This window comes from Meriones unguiculatus, chromosome 9 (assembly GCF_030254825.1).
Source record: "Meriones unguiculatus strain TT.TT164.6M chromosome 9, Bangor_MerUng_6.1, whole genome shotgun sequence".
Lineage (NCBI taxonomy): Eukaryota > Metazoa > Chordata > Mammalia > Rodentia > Muridae > Meriones > Meriones unguiculatus.
The window spans coordinates 41,713,418-41,726,075 of NC_083357.1; the positions used below are offsets into that span (position 1 = coordinate 41,713,418).

The 12,658-nt window shown below is 48.6% G+C and overlaps 1 protein-coding gene across 5 annotated transcripts in view; it reads right to left on the reverse strand.

The window, feature by feature from the left end:
* The window catches only part of Spata13 (spermatogenesis associated 13), a 132,901-nt gene that overhangs the window by 3,865 nt on the left and 116,378 nt on the right, over positions 1-12,658 (reverse strand). For 4 of the 5 annotated variants that reach the window (XM_021650132.2, XM_021650133.2, XM_060391085.1 and 1 more), the window contains 7 exons: positions 12,031-12,210; positions 10,931-11,116; positions 8,562-8,741; positions 6,917-7,149; positions 5,413-5,542; positions 3,023-3,395; positions 580-654 (listed from right to left, as the gene is read on the reverse strand). In XM_021650132.2, the coding sequence (XP_021505807.2) occupies positions 580-654; positions 3,023-3,395; positions 5,413-5,542; positions 6,917-7,149; positions 8,562-8,741; positions 10,931-11,116; positions 12,031-12,210 (1,357 nt within the window). Of the gene's footprint in view, positions 1-579; positions 655-3,022; positions 3,396-4,857; positions 5,236-5,412; positions 5,543-6,916; positions 7,150-8,561; positions 8,742-10,930; positions 11,117-12,030; positions 12,211-12,658 lie in introns of those variants that run through there. The other variant, XM_060391086.1, reaches the window with a different exon arrangement.

Below are 12,658 nucleotides of genomic sequence, written 5' to 3' on the forward strand. Positions count from 1 at the left end.
GGAGCCTAATGTGGCCTGGTTGTGAAACAGCGTGTATAGGAGTGGGGAAGTACTCGAGAAGAAGCGACGTCTTCTTATCCACTGATGCACGTTGATGAACGTTGAGACCTAACTTCACTGGAACTTGGTGCAGTCCCTCTAGCTGGGACCTCACCTCACCTTACCTCACCTCACTATGGTGCAGAAACCTATAGCTGGGAACTCACTTCACCTAGCTGGAATGCAGCACGGTCCCCTGTTGCTGGGACCTCACCTCACCTTACCTCAGTATGGTACAGAAACCTATAGCTGGCAAGCACTTTGACGGTGGCCCAGTGGATACCAAGACCATCCTCTTGGTATGAGGAACAGAGGGCACTGGCAGGGCTAGTAGATTGAAGGCCTTCATTGCTGAGGTGTTTAATGCACCTGTCTCCAAACCGGCCATAGATGCCCCATCTGCCTGTCAATTTGGGTCTGTTCCCTTTAGGTCCCCAGCCTTTCCTGTCCACCCAGGGCTGAGAAAAGGCTCTGTGTGGGCACTAACTCCATATTATCACGATAGCCACAGGAAGGGGATGAAGACTTCGCCAACCTTACCTTTAGATTTCCCGTGTCCTGCCTTCTGAGCGTTCAACATGGCAAGTTTCTTTTGATTTTCTGGGATTTCCATTCCTGGATGTGGAAACAGATGTGGTCTATATTTAGAACCCAGGGAAACTTTCAAAATAGGCATGATGCTCTGGGATGAGAGCCCAAGGCAAGAGTCCCAAGGCTGCTGTTCACAGGTGCCCAGAATGCTGTGGGTTGAGATTCTAAGTGGCGGAAGACTCAGACTGGGGCTCTGCACCTTGGCCCTGCAGTGTGGACAGAGATGCTGTCTGCATGTGGTGGGCCAACTGGGTGAAGAAAGAGCTGACCTGGGAAGAGGACAGCCCAGCCGCAGTAAGAGACCAAACAGCAGGGGAGCAGCAGCTGTGGCTGGTGGCTGCTTCTCCCAAAGTGAGAGGTGAGTCTCAGGAGGAGGTGAGAAGCCATGCTCCTCTGTGGCAGAGCTGAGCACACTCTAGCTTGGCTGGCTCTGCTCCCCTGCTTTATGCCGTCACATACTCAATGCTGTCAGACTGGCTGGCAGGATGTCCTTCCCACCCCATACCCAGACACAGAGATCGGTGTTCTGCTCCAGGCAGAGCATGAGGACCTCACTGGTCCCCAGCCACGGGAGCCCACGAAGCAAAGGACACACAGTAGCCCAAGCACAGAGCCGGAAGTGTTTAGGGTGCTTCTGTGATCTTCACAAACCCTCAGGGAAAGGAGTGCAAGCATGCCACCTCAGGTGCTTCTAGCCGCACCTGACAGTGCAGAACGACTCAGTAAACTCGGCCGGAGCTGGCGACTTTGTCATTTCAAGTTTTGGTAACCACCTGCACACTTCTGAGAAGGATTTCATGACAAGCCTTACTGCAACAGGGCCTGCCAGTCAGCAGCCAATGCACGGCAGTGGCCAGGGTTCCGATTTCCTCGGTTTGGTCTAAAGGACAGCCACACAGATTAGCAGAGTCCACCTGTGAGGCTGGGCGCCGCATGTCCTCATACTGTTCTGAGCTCTGACGATCCTTGAAGAAGTTCTTACTTTTCACGGTAAGATGGCCTGATGGATTTCTAAGTGCTCTTGACACAGGTCCCCAGGACACTTTTATGGCCAACAGCAGAATCTAGGGTCAAATCTGAAGCTGGTGGCTTGGGACATAGGGACCACCCTTAATGCCCCTTGGTCTGTAGAAGCAGGTGATACTTGCTCAGACACATGATCCCTGAGAGCTGGGTGACACAGCCATCGCTCAACCCGTCTTACACCTGTGCACCCTTTGTCTCTGGGCACCAAGGCTCACGTTCCCAATCTGTGTGGGTGGTTCTAGCATGTGCGCATAGAAAGTGAGTGCTGCACTGTTAGTGGCGCGGGGCAGGTTCCTTTTCTCAAGATCATGCAATAAAAAGGCCAGCAGAAATAGGGTGACACACCGCAGAACGAGCTAATTTCCCCTTATCTGAAATGTGTGGCACCAGAGCATGCCGCGCTTCAGATTCTGTAATGTTTCCACACATACAAATGTAAGGTATCTTATGAGACCAAAGTCTAAACACAGGATTATTTAGTTATGTTTCGTAGACACCTTGTACACAGCCTGAAAGTAGTTCTAAACTGTACTTTCTGGGCATCTGCATTTTGACTGGCTTGCTTGAATGATGTCAGGTGTGGAATTTTCCACACTGGCGCTCAGAGATTTTAGATGCTCAGTCTGTATGAGTACACTACTCAACATCAGAATCATGAGCTTGCTCTGGTATGTGGTACAGGTTCTGTGGATGCCATGGGGGGGGGAGGGGGAACAAAGGTGGAAATGGGTCTGAGCTGACCCGGACAGTGAGGGGGATTTAATGTTTTGCAACAGGGCTGCTAGAAGGGGCAGCCTTTGATGATCATTTGATATTTCTGGGCTAGGAAGATGATTGCTCAGGAGTGGAGAAGAATATGTGCTGTAAGGGCACAAAGTCCTGAGTTCAAATCCCCAATGTGACTGGAGGACTGCGGAGGCTCACTGGCTGCCAGCCTAGCTCCATATTCTGTGAGAACCATGGCAAGTGAAAAGGGCAGAGAGTGTTAAGGCAGGTAGGTCACTAGATGTCCTCCTCTGACCTCCACAGAGGGCAAATATACCGCCCCCCCACATAAGCTCACATGCAGCATAAATAAATACACAATTGAAGAAGTAAAGAGAATCATCTGGTATTTCCACTGGTTGGTGAGGGTGTGTGTACGAGTTCTAGAACCATGTGGGCCCTGGGACCACACCAAGCTGGGCCATCCTGGAAGAACGTCTCATCTGCAGGGTGTGGATCAGGGTAGTAAGCCCACCCTAGGCTTTACGGGCCATTTCTGCTAATGCTCCACAGAGCAGGCACCTGCAGCGCCATCCGCAGATTCACTCTTGAGGGAGCAACGGGGCAGAATGGGCCAGTGGAGACGGCGGCTAGCACTCACCCATCTGCTGATCCTCCTGTACCCGCCGCCTCTCATCTGCATAGGCCTGCAGCCACCTGGCCTTGTCTTCTTGCTTCCTGGCACAAAATAGATGGACCTCCTCCGTGGTTCTGCTGACCAGCTTGAAGGCATTACGCATGCTGAGGTTCCAGTCTTTGTCCCGCCCATCCTCCACGTCCACGAGCTCCACCTCGTCCATGTCCATGCGTCCCTTGTAGTACAGCATGTCCCTGCGCAGCAGGTCCTTCTTGCAGGACACCAGCTGGTGGTCGAAGAGGAAGAAGATCCGCTGCTGGCTCTTGCCCTGCCTGGTGATTTTGGTCAGCTCTCCGGAGTGAATCAACTCGGAGCTCCGGTCTAGAATGTCCAGGCCCTGAGAGGATGCAATGACACTGTGAGTTTTTCTAAACCAGATGGTTCCCAACAACAGGGACACACAGGGGCCTCTGGTACAGTTGTTCTAGAACATTCCAGTTCCCTAAGATACAGGCCTCAAAGGCCATTCAGACCTTGACTTCCTGGGTTCCTCGACATTAAATATATCTTTTCAGCTCCTTATTTCCTGTCTCTATGGTTACTCAAAGTGTTGTCCTGATCTTAAAACAAAACAAAACAAAACAAAAACAAACAAACAAAAAAAAAAAAAACAAAACAAAAAAACCCCCACCATGTTAAAGTAATGGAATCCAGACAGTATCTGGAGTGGGAGCTAATAAAGACCGAGTTCATCAGAAGACAGGGGAAGCAGGGGTTTCACTGCACAGGGGCATGGTATTTCTGAGTCTTACAGCTCCCAGTCAAGTGTTTACCCACTTCCTGAACCAGCTAGCTTAGGGTCCTAGAGCCAGAAGGCAGACTGTCAGTAAGAAGTTGGTGAATTCTAAAGAAATGATCCCCTGAATGTTAGGATCTAAGGCTGGAAAGAAAACACCGTATCCAGTGTAGACGGACAACACCAACATCACCCTAACAAAGGCGGTATGAAGCTGGCCTTCATTTACAAAATTTTCATTTTTCTTTAGTCCCAATAGTCAACAGCATGTTTTGGAGGCAAAAGTGCCTGACTCCAAACTATTTCTTCTATTTCCTTTCCTAGAGCAATTCTGTGACCCAGATTCTTCACTTAAAAAGCAAGGGATCAGACAGCCATGTCGAAGGGATGCTCAGGGCTCCTGAGAAAGAATGTTTCCCTTCAGCTGTCCCTGATCTCATTAACTTCAGCTGAATTTCTGCCTTTCACCCCACATCTCAGTCCGTGAAAGCCAGTTCTGACCACTTGGAAGATGCAGTGAACCGTATCTGGTTCCGCACCAGCTGGTCCTTAGCTCCGGCTCGGCAGAGGCGACCAGTACAGATTCCTCGGGGAAGGGGGGCGGGGAGAATCCAGCTCTGCCACTCCCCAACTAAGCAGCCCTGGACAAGGTTCTTATACTTTTTAGGGCCTTCCCCTTACCCCATGGGTGGTACCTTCTTCTATGGAGTATTGAGAAGACTCACTGAGCTCATAAATGGCATTAGCCGTGAACACGGTAGGGGCACTGCACACTATGTGTGCACCCGTGTCTCTGTGCCCAGGTATATGCATATACAAATAAAAGTAAGTATACCCACTGAGCCAGTACTATCATGTAGCCTAAGAAGTAACATTTCCCCCCTCAACATAAAGACAATAAAAGATAATTTGCTTGGATCATATAGGATCCAAATATGTCACAACAAGCCAAATCCTAGCACTGTGTTCCCTGACTGGGTGAGAGCTGGCTCTCCATGTCGGGGCAACCAATGCTAAGCAATATATTAATGACTTTGTTCCTTTTAAAAATTATTTTTTGGCTGGGTGTGGTGGCACACACTTTTAATCCCAACACTCAAAAGGCAGAGGCAGGCAGATCTCTGTGAGTTCGAGGCCAGCCTGGCCTACAAAGTGAGTCCAGGACAGCCAAGGCTACAGAGAGAAACCCTGTCTCGAAAAACCAAATGAATGAATGAATACATAAAATTTTAGTTGTCTTTTTACTTATTTATTGCATATGCAGAAATCAGTGTATGTGTATGGGCATGGGTGTCTACTTGCTCAGGTGGTCAGAGGACAACTGCAGGGTTTTCTTCCTTCCGTTTACCACGTGGGTCCTGGGGTCAAATCCTGTCTTTAGGTTTGGCATGTTTACCCTCTGAGCTACTTCCCCTACTCAGACTTTATTTCCTTGAAGGCACTGTAGAGAAATAAGGTAGTTGACTTTTAGACTCATCAAAATCCCTCCAAATGCACAGATCGTTGTCAGTACATAGTCCACTAAAGCCAGAACGTGCAGAAGATACTAAAGCACGTTGTCACTGGGTCCAAGGTGCAGGAGCAGTGAGCTCACTGTGCCTGTGTGAGTGCCACTCACCTCCCAGCCTACGATGGACACCTGCCAACGGGCAATCTTGTCGATGCTCTCCAGCTTGCGCTTGCGCTCATTGATCAAGCAGGCCACATTCTTCATGGCTTCGTAGGCCGCTTTTATATTGTTGTAATCACTGCAAGACAGGAAGCTCATTTTAATTGCAAGACGTGCAAATCACAAATGAGGACTGACAAATAGTGTGCTCTGTCCGTGATTTGTCCACTAATAGTCTAGACGAGGCATTGAGTAAGAGCCATTGTTTGCAATGAATAGACCACAGTCTGCACAGGTTAACTGAGCAGCGGGAACAGACTCCCAGTTCTTTTGGAATAAGAATGTTGCCATTCATTTCCCAGAAACCACCATCAATGAGAGTAAATGCCACAGAAACCAAGTGTTAGTCACAGCAACTTTGAATTATTTCCACAGTACAGAGAACTATCTCCTTTCTGCTTTGACTTCAACATAACCAGTTCTATTTAAAGCTGCTTAAAAACCACTAGCCATTTTGAAGGTAATTATCTGCATCAAATTTCTTCTTTCACTTGTTCAGCAAGGGACATGAGAGGCCATGAACAATACAGCCCAATGGTTTTTCAGCAGCCCTGCTGTCCATGCCTCTAAAATTATTAAGTTCTAAAAACCCTAAAATCAGAAATCCTAATTTAACAGAGGTGAGACACAGTGACTCTAGTGTAAGAAAATGTGGCGTTCAGGCTCTGTTCAGCAGAAGTAATTTAGGGATGTGTAAACCAGTAGTTCAGTCAAGGCTGGACCGCTTGAACTCATATGATGACATAGCAGGGGCCCTGGTGGACTGAGTCAGAGCCCTCAAACAGCCTTGAGAACAGAAGCTATGAACCAAACACCCTGGGACATCTCCAGGATTGTCCACGCAGCTGCCAGGCCTATTCTCGAGGCAGAACAAACAAAGTGGAACTGCCCAAGAAGAAGCCCCCAGAGAAAAGGGACAATGTTTTTGCTAAAAGCCCCCAAAGAGGGGGGACCTGCGGGGGAGGGGGGTGCGTTATTATTGCTTTTCAATGTAGATCTTTTCTGTTTTACTTAAAAAAAAAACAAAAACAAACAAAACCAGTGGTGATGGTAAACGCCTTTAATCCCAGCACATTGGAGGCAGAGGCAGGGGGGATTTCTTGAGTTTGAGGCCAGCTTGGTCTAAAGATCAAGTTCCAGGACAGCCAGGGATACACAGAGAAGCCCCGTCTTGAAAAACCAAAACCAAACCAACCAACCAAACAATCAAAAAGAATTCTTTTGTTTTTGTATTTCTGGAAGTCACTGAGTATCTTCACATACCTTGTTACAGTGATCAACACTATATACACCTAAGACCGTCTTCCGCAAAACTTAGTGGCAATGCTGCTGCAGCTGCCGCCACCGCCACCGCCACCACCACCACCACCACCACCACCACCGCCTGTCCCTGACATTCCAGAAGCACCAGGCTGGTGCTCAGTTTCGTGGTCCCCAGTCAGGCTCGCCTTACCTGTGCTCCTGTGTGGTGTACTTGAGCAGCTCAGCCAGCTGCAGTGGGTATTTACAGATCTTCTGCACAGGTGTGAGGAGAAAGCCATCCAGGGCGATGTCAATCATCTGCTGGAGCAGGCGGCAGGCCTCAAAGAAGTGCCGGTACTTGCTCTGCTTCATGAGGTTGGACAGCTCCACACAGGCACCTGGGTGGTTGTTGCAGTACTCAGAGTAGATGGCAAAGCCCTCTTGCTGGAAGGGAAGGTAGACACATCAGACAGTGTCTCTGAGCCATCTGTGAGGACACTCCTGGAGAAATCAGGGTGGGGAATAGACCAAGACCCCAAAGCAATGTGGGCTTGGCAGTGGCTTTCATGGCTGCTCAGTGGATCTGCTTTGTGGTCCGGGGGTAGTGGGTAACTGGATTCTCTTTTAACTGCCCACTCTGCTCCTAGCCTGCAGCTGGTACAGCAGAAGGACAAAGCAATGCTCTGAGGCCTGTCTCTCCATCCTGGTCCCCTTAAACTCTGGTGTGGAGGTACCATGAGCTGCTGATACACTGCCTAACCTTTATGTTATCCAAGTCAAAGGCTCCCACTTCCCTTCCCGCAAATGTGTCGTTCTGAGGTGCAGCCCCACTGCTGCTCTTCTCATGTTGCCCGTTCTCCTGAGCTTGGAGCTACTAGCTCTCCTCTGCCCGTCATTCTTTCACTCAAGACTAGGTGGCTATCACTTTAAAAGCCCTGTCACTGGGTGCTGTTCTACATCCCTGGCCACCAGCTTTCTTCCAGCTTCAGCCACGGACCCACACACTCACATCTGCCCTTCCTTCCTGCTTCCCCTGCCCCACCATGCAGGCTGAGCTTAAATGCAGCAAGTCTCCCGCCAAGTCCTCCGTTCCCTAGCATGCCATTTCCCACCCCACCTGCTAACTGTATGATGCAGGTGCTAGAGACCACTGCTTCGTTGTTGTTGTTGTTGTTGGAACAACCAGGCTTGCCAGACCTCCCTTGAGTTTGCCAAGTCTCCTTTTCTTGGACCATCACCTGACAGGGCTGACACGGCAGTGAGAGCAGTTAAGACTCTCCTGTATTTGAGGCCACCCACCCATCTGTCCCCTCTGACCCTACCTTTGCTCACCTCCAAAGCTTCTCCCTAGCTGTTCATCCACAGGATCAGGCTACTCTAGCCACAGAGAACTTCTCAGTGACTAGAAGAGGCCTGGGCACCTAGAGGTCCATTCCTGCCTGTTTTCCTGTAAAACCACCATGCTAAGTTATTTAAAGTCTAGTCATACCTCCAGCTCTAGGGCCTCTGCCTCTAGAAAACCACTAGGTTTAGCACCCAGGAAGTGAGGAGACATTGTTGCCATGGCCGGCAATGCCAGAACTGTTCTCTAAGAACAGAAATAAAATCTCCAGAAATCTTTTATTGTCAGTTATAGGCAATCTAAATAGACAGTGCCACCACCAGAGATACCCTGAGGTTGAGCTGTCACTTGCCTATGAGCATGTGACCTTGGGTCACTCACTCCCTGAGGCAGAAACCATCCTATCTACCTAACAGCAGTACATGAGCCAACCGAAGAAACCTGTGGAATATTTTGTGGAGGGCTACCTTTCTATGCTATTGTCTGACAGGATGTGATTCATAAAGGAACATACGTGCTGAAGAAAGCAGGATCCTATTTCACTCAAGTGAGGTTCCTCTTTGTTGTACTGTTTCTCAAGGTCTTTCAGAAACTTTCTTTGGAATTTGTAAATGTCTTCAATGTTTCCAAAAATAGTGGCTAGCTGCGCAACAGTGAACATTCCCGTGTGCTTACGACACTGTCGGATATAGCCCTGCAAAGCACAAAAGCAAATGGTTTTTTGTTTAGAGACAGTTGAACAATACAGTTTGTTGTTGTTTCTGTCTGTGTTTTGGACCAATGTCAAGGTCTTGAGCTGAATTTTATTTTCTTTTTAGGATAGGGTCTCACTATGTGGCTTAAGCTGGTAAGCTGGTCTCAAACTTGCAATCCTCCTGACGAAGACTCCTGTGTGTCGGGACGACAGTGTGTGACACCATTCCCAAGTTGGGGTAAATTTTAATTAGAGAAAATTATTTTTATCTCTGTGGGGCCCTGACGAGACAATCATATACCTACAATTCACTATAATTTTTTTGTTTTGTTTTGCTTTTTTAGACAGGGTTTGGCTGTCCTGGACTCACTTTGTAGGGCAGGCTGGCCTCGAACTCACAGAGATCCGCCTCTTCTGCCTCCCCGAGTGTGGGATTATAGCCATACACCAACAAGCCTGGCTCACCATAAATATTTTTGAAGACAAAAATTAAAGTTTCATGTGGCTGTATTTCAAGTTTCCAGAAGTGAACAGGGTTTAAAAATTCACATTGCCGTGGTGTGTATTGTGTATACATAACCAATCATAGTTGTATAAAGGTCAAAGGACAACCCTGAGTGTCCTTCATCAGCCACTGTCCTTTTTGTTTGACAGAGTCCTTTCTGGCCAGGAACTCTCCAAGCAGATGGGGCTGGCTAATCAAAGAGCCCCAGGGATTCACCTGTCTGTATCTACCCAGTGCTGGTATTACAGATGTGTGCCGTGTCTGCCATGTTCATATTGCCACGCTGTCTAGAATTTAAATTTCCTGAGCAGCCACACTTTCTAGATTCCAACTTTCTAGGCCAGGGAGATGGAAGAGGTCAGTATGGGAAGGGTTGCTATCAAGCCTGAGAACCTGAGACAGTGTGGTTTGTGTCTGTTAAATCACAGCAAAAATCCAAGAATATCCGACCCAAGGACTCTGTTGTCACCTGCTTTCGTTATGCAGCCTGAGCCTGTGCATCTTTAAGTGGAGGCCTATGCTTACTAAGAGGGCTAGCTACTGCTTCCCTATGCACGTTATCAGGGCTGTCTCAGGCTCTGGAGAGCTCATGGCACAGGAAGGAAAGGCCACATAACACTTAAGTTACCTCCAAAGTGGCACTGCATGCTTCAACAGACCACTCAGTAAAATATAAACCACTACCTTCTTCATGTGTGTAGTATAATGTGCATACATGAACGTAGTGTGCATGGGTGTGTGATAGGCCTGTCCAATCAGGCACTTTTTTTTTTTTTTTTTTTTTTTTTTTTTGGTGACAGGACCTCACAATAAATCTGAGACTCACCGTTTTGGCTATACTGGATGGCCAGAGGCTATGGGAGCTCTTCATCCCTGCCTGCCAGTGCTGGGGTTAGAGACACATGCTGCCATACCAGCTTTTATGTGGATGCCAGGGATACGAAATCATGCATATGCAGCAAGCACTGCACCCCAGCCCCTAAATCCCTCTATTTAAGAGAACACACACTGTCTGCCAACCCTGCTTCCTAATGTCAAGGTCTCCATTTCCTCATCTGCAACAGGCAACCAAGACGACGTGTGCCCAATGAGAATGCTGTGAGTTGCTGAGCTGAGCAGGGGGATGGGGCAGTCGTGGTAGGTGCTCCAGCGCGCTTAGCCGGAAACTGTGACTTTCCCGAAGCACCACTCTAAAGACACTTCTTCCCGCATACATCCACGCAGCAGAGAGGTGAACAGTGACAGGCTATGTGCATCCACACCAGAACAGGCTGTCCAGAATTAAGCTCATCTCTAGCACTGAGTGATCACAGCTGAATGAGCAGTGCTGCCATCAGCATCCAGAGCTACACAGCTCATTTGATCCACAGAATGAGAACCAGCCTGGGAGGAAGCAGCCTTCCAGCCTCACATCCACTAAAGATCAGTTCTCTGAAACCAGGACGAGACTATTGAATAACAGCTGGACACAGTGGCCGCTGTCCTTAACCCCAGCAGTTGCTACAGAGTCGCACACTGTCTCCCCCTGACTCTCCACTAAAAGGAGATGTCCGGTTATCACCATGGCAACACCACCAAGTAGGACCACATTTTCACCTGTGCAGAAACAACTCGGCCTCTTTGCCTGAGAATTGGATGAGCTGTGTAGGGTTGGAGGAGGTGGCAACCTCTGTCCGGCACTTACCTCACAGATGTCCTTGAGGTGTTTGATGTACACTCGCTCCGTGTTCATGATCTCCCGGATGACATTGGTGCGCATCTGCTGCTGGCTCTCGGGGTGCTTGTGGCGGGCCTTGCTGGTGTCCTCACCCTGCTCTTCCCCGTGGGAGCTGCTACTGCTCTCTGGCAGTTCCTCCTGGTTGACTCGAAGCTGCAGGCCACACACGGGAGGCAGATGGCTTAGGGAAGAGAGAGTGGTAGCAGGAGCGGGGCGAGGAACTCCCAGGCCTCTGCTCTCTATGCCGAGTTATCAAGTCATGGTGCCCTCGAAAAGTGTCCATGGGCAGTAGCAATGCCAAGTAGTTGGCTTGCTTCCATGAAGAAGCACTCGGGAGAACAGCCCAGTAGAGCTAGTCTCACCCCATGACTGGGCAAAGCAGGAGAGCTGGCCCTGGTAGCACTGGCACAGGAGAGCTGTTGGGCTGAACACCCGGGCCAAAACCCAGGCCTAGATCCAGGGCTATGAGTTAAGCCACCTCAACATCTACCCCATCTATGAGTACTAGAGCATATGAAGAGGCTGGTCCTACAGAACCAAAGCTGCACAGGGCAATGACAGGGTATCTGGGAGCATTTAGGGTGAGGTTCCACTATTGATAGTGTAGCAGAAGCCAGAGGCCTGGAACCAGACCAATGACCCACTACAATGAATATTTGCAAGTAAAGCTGTTTGGACAAAAGGGTATACTATGGAATATACCACAGAATCCATGGTGAGATGTCTTTTCTTTCTTTTTTAAAAATTGTATTAATTTTTATTTTTTGTTTTCTTTTGGGGAAGAGGTTGCAAGGTTAGAGGGCAGATAATAAGGAGAGATGAGGAGATGAGTAAGAATGGGGTGCATGATGTGAAATTCACAAAGAATCAATAAAAAGTTTTTAAAAATATTAAAAAAATAAAAATTAAAAGATTTTCACTCCAACCAGCCTATTTCCTCTGGCTTGTGTGTGGCATTAAACACAATGACTTGAAGAACTGGGCCTGGGTGAAAACTGATATCTGCTGAAACTCTTCTGCAATCCCCTGCCCACGAACACCCCTGGAAAACAGAGGGCCACACTCACCCTAACAAAGCTTGCAGGGAACCAGGCCTCCTTATCTTCATTCCGGCCCCACCACCAGTCCTTGTTAGAGGCTTCCAGGACCTGGATGACATCCCCAGCCTTAAAGCCCAGCTCCTGGTCGTCCATGGTCACATGGTCCCAAAGTGCTTCCGCACAGACCACGCTGCCATCGCTGATGAGCTGGAATGGGAACAGGAGAACATGCTTGGCATCTAGCAAGGTGGGCAGACGGAAGTGTGCCACACGCTGGGTGTGCTTTCTCACGATGACCTGACACCTTCTACTCTGCCTAAAAGGATTCATGCTGTCCAGGTGTGCTGATCATATGAAATCAACTGAAGGAAGACAGTCTCGGGAGAAGTCTGTGACCTGCCCTTAAAGGGAAACTTGAGTCAACTTTAAAAAGGTGCATATACACGCTGGGTATGGTGACACATATCATAATCCTACCATGTAGGGGTTTGGGGCAGGGGGATTACAAGTTCAAGGCTAGGGTGGGTTATGGAACAAGACTATCTCAAAAAAACAAACTAACAAACAAAAACAAAGATGTACAGAACCTCTTGACTCACATATGGAGTTACATCATAGTAAGTCATCGAAGTCAAAACCATCATAAATTGAGTAT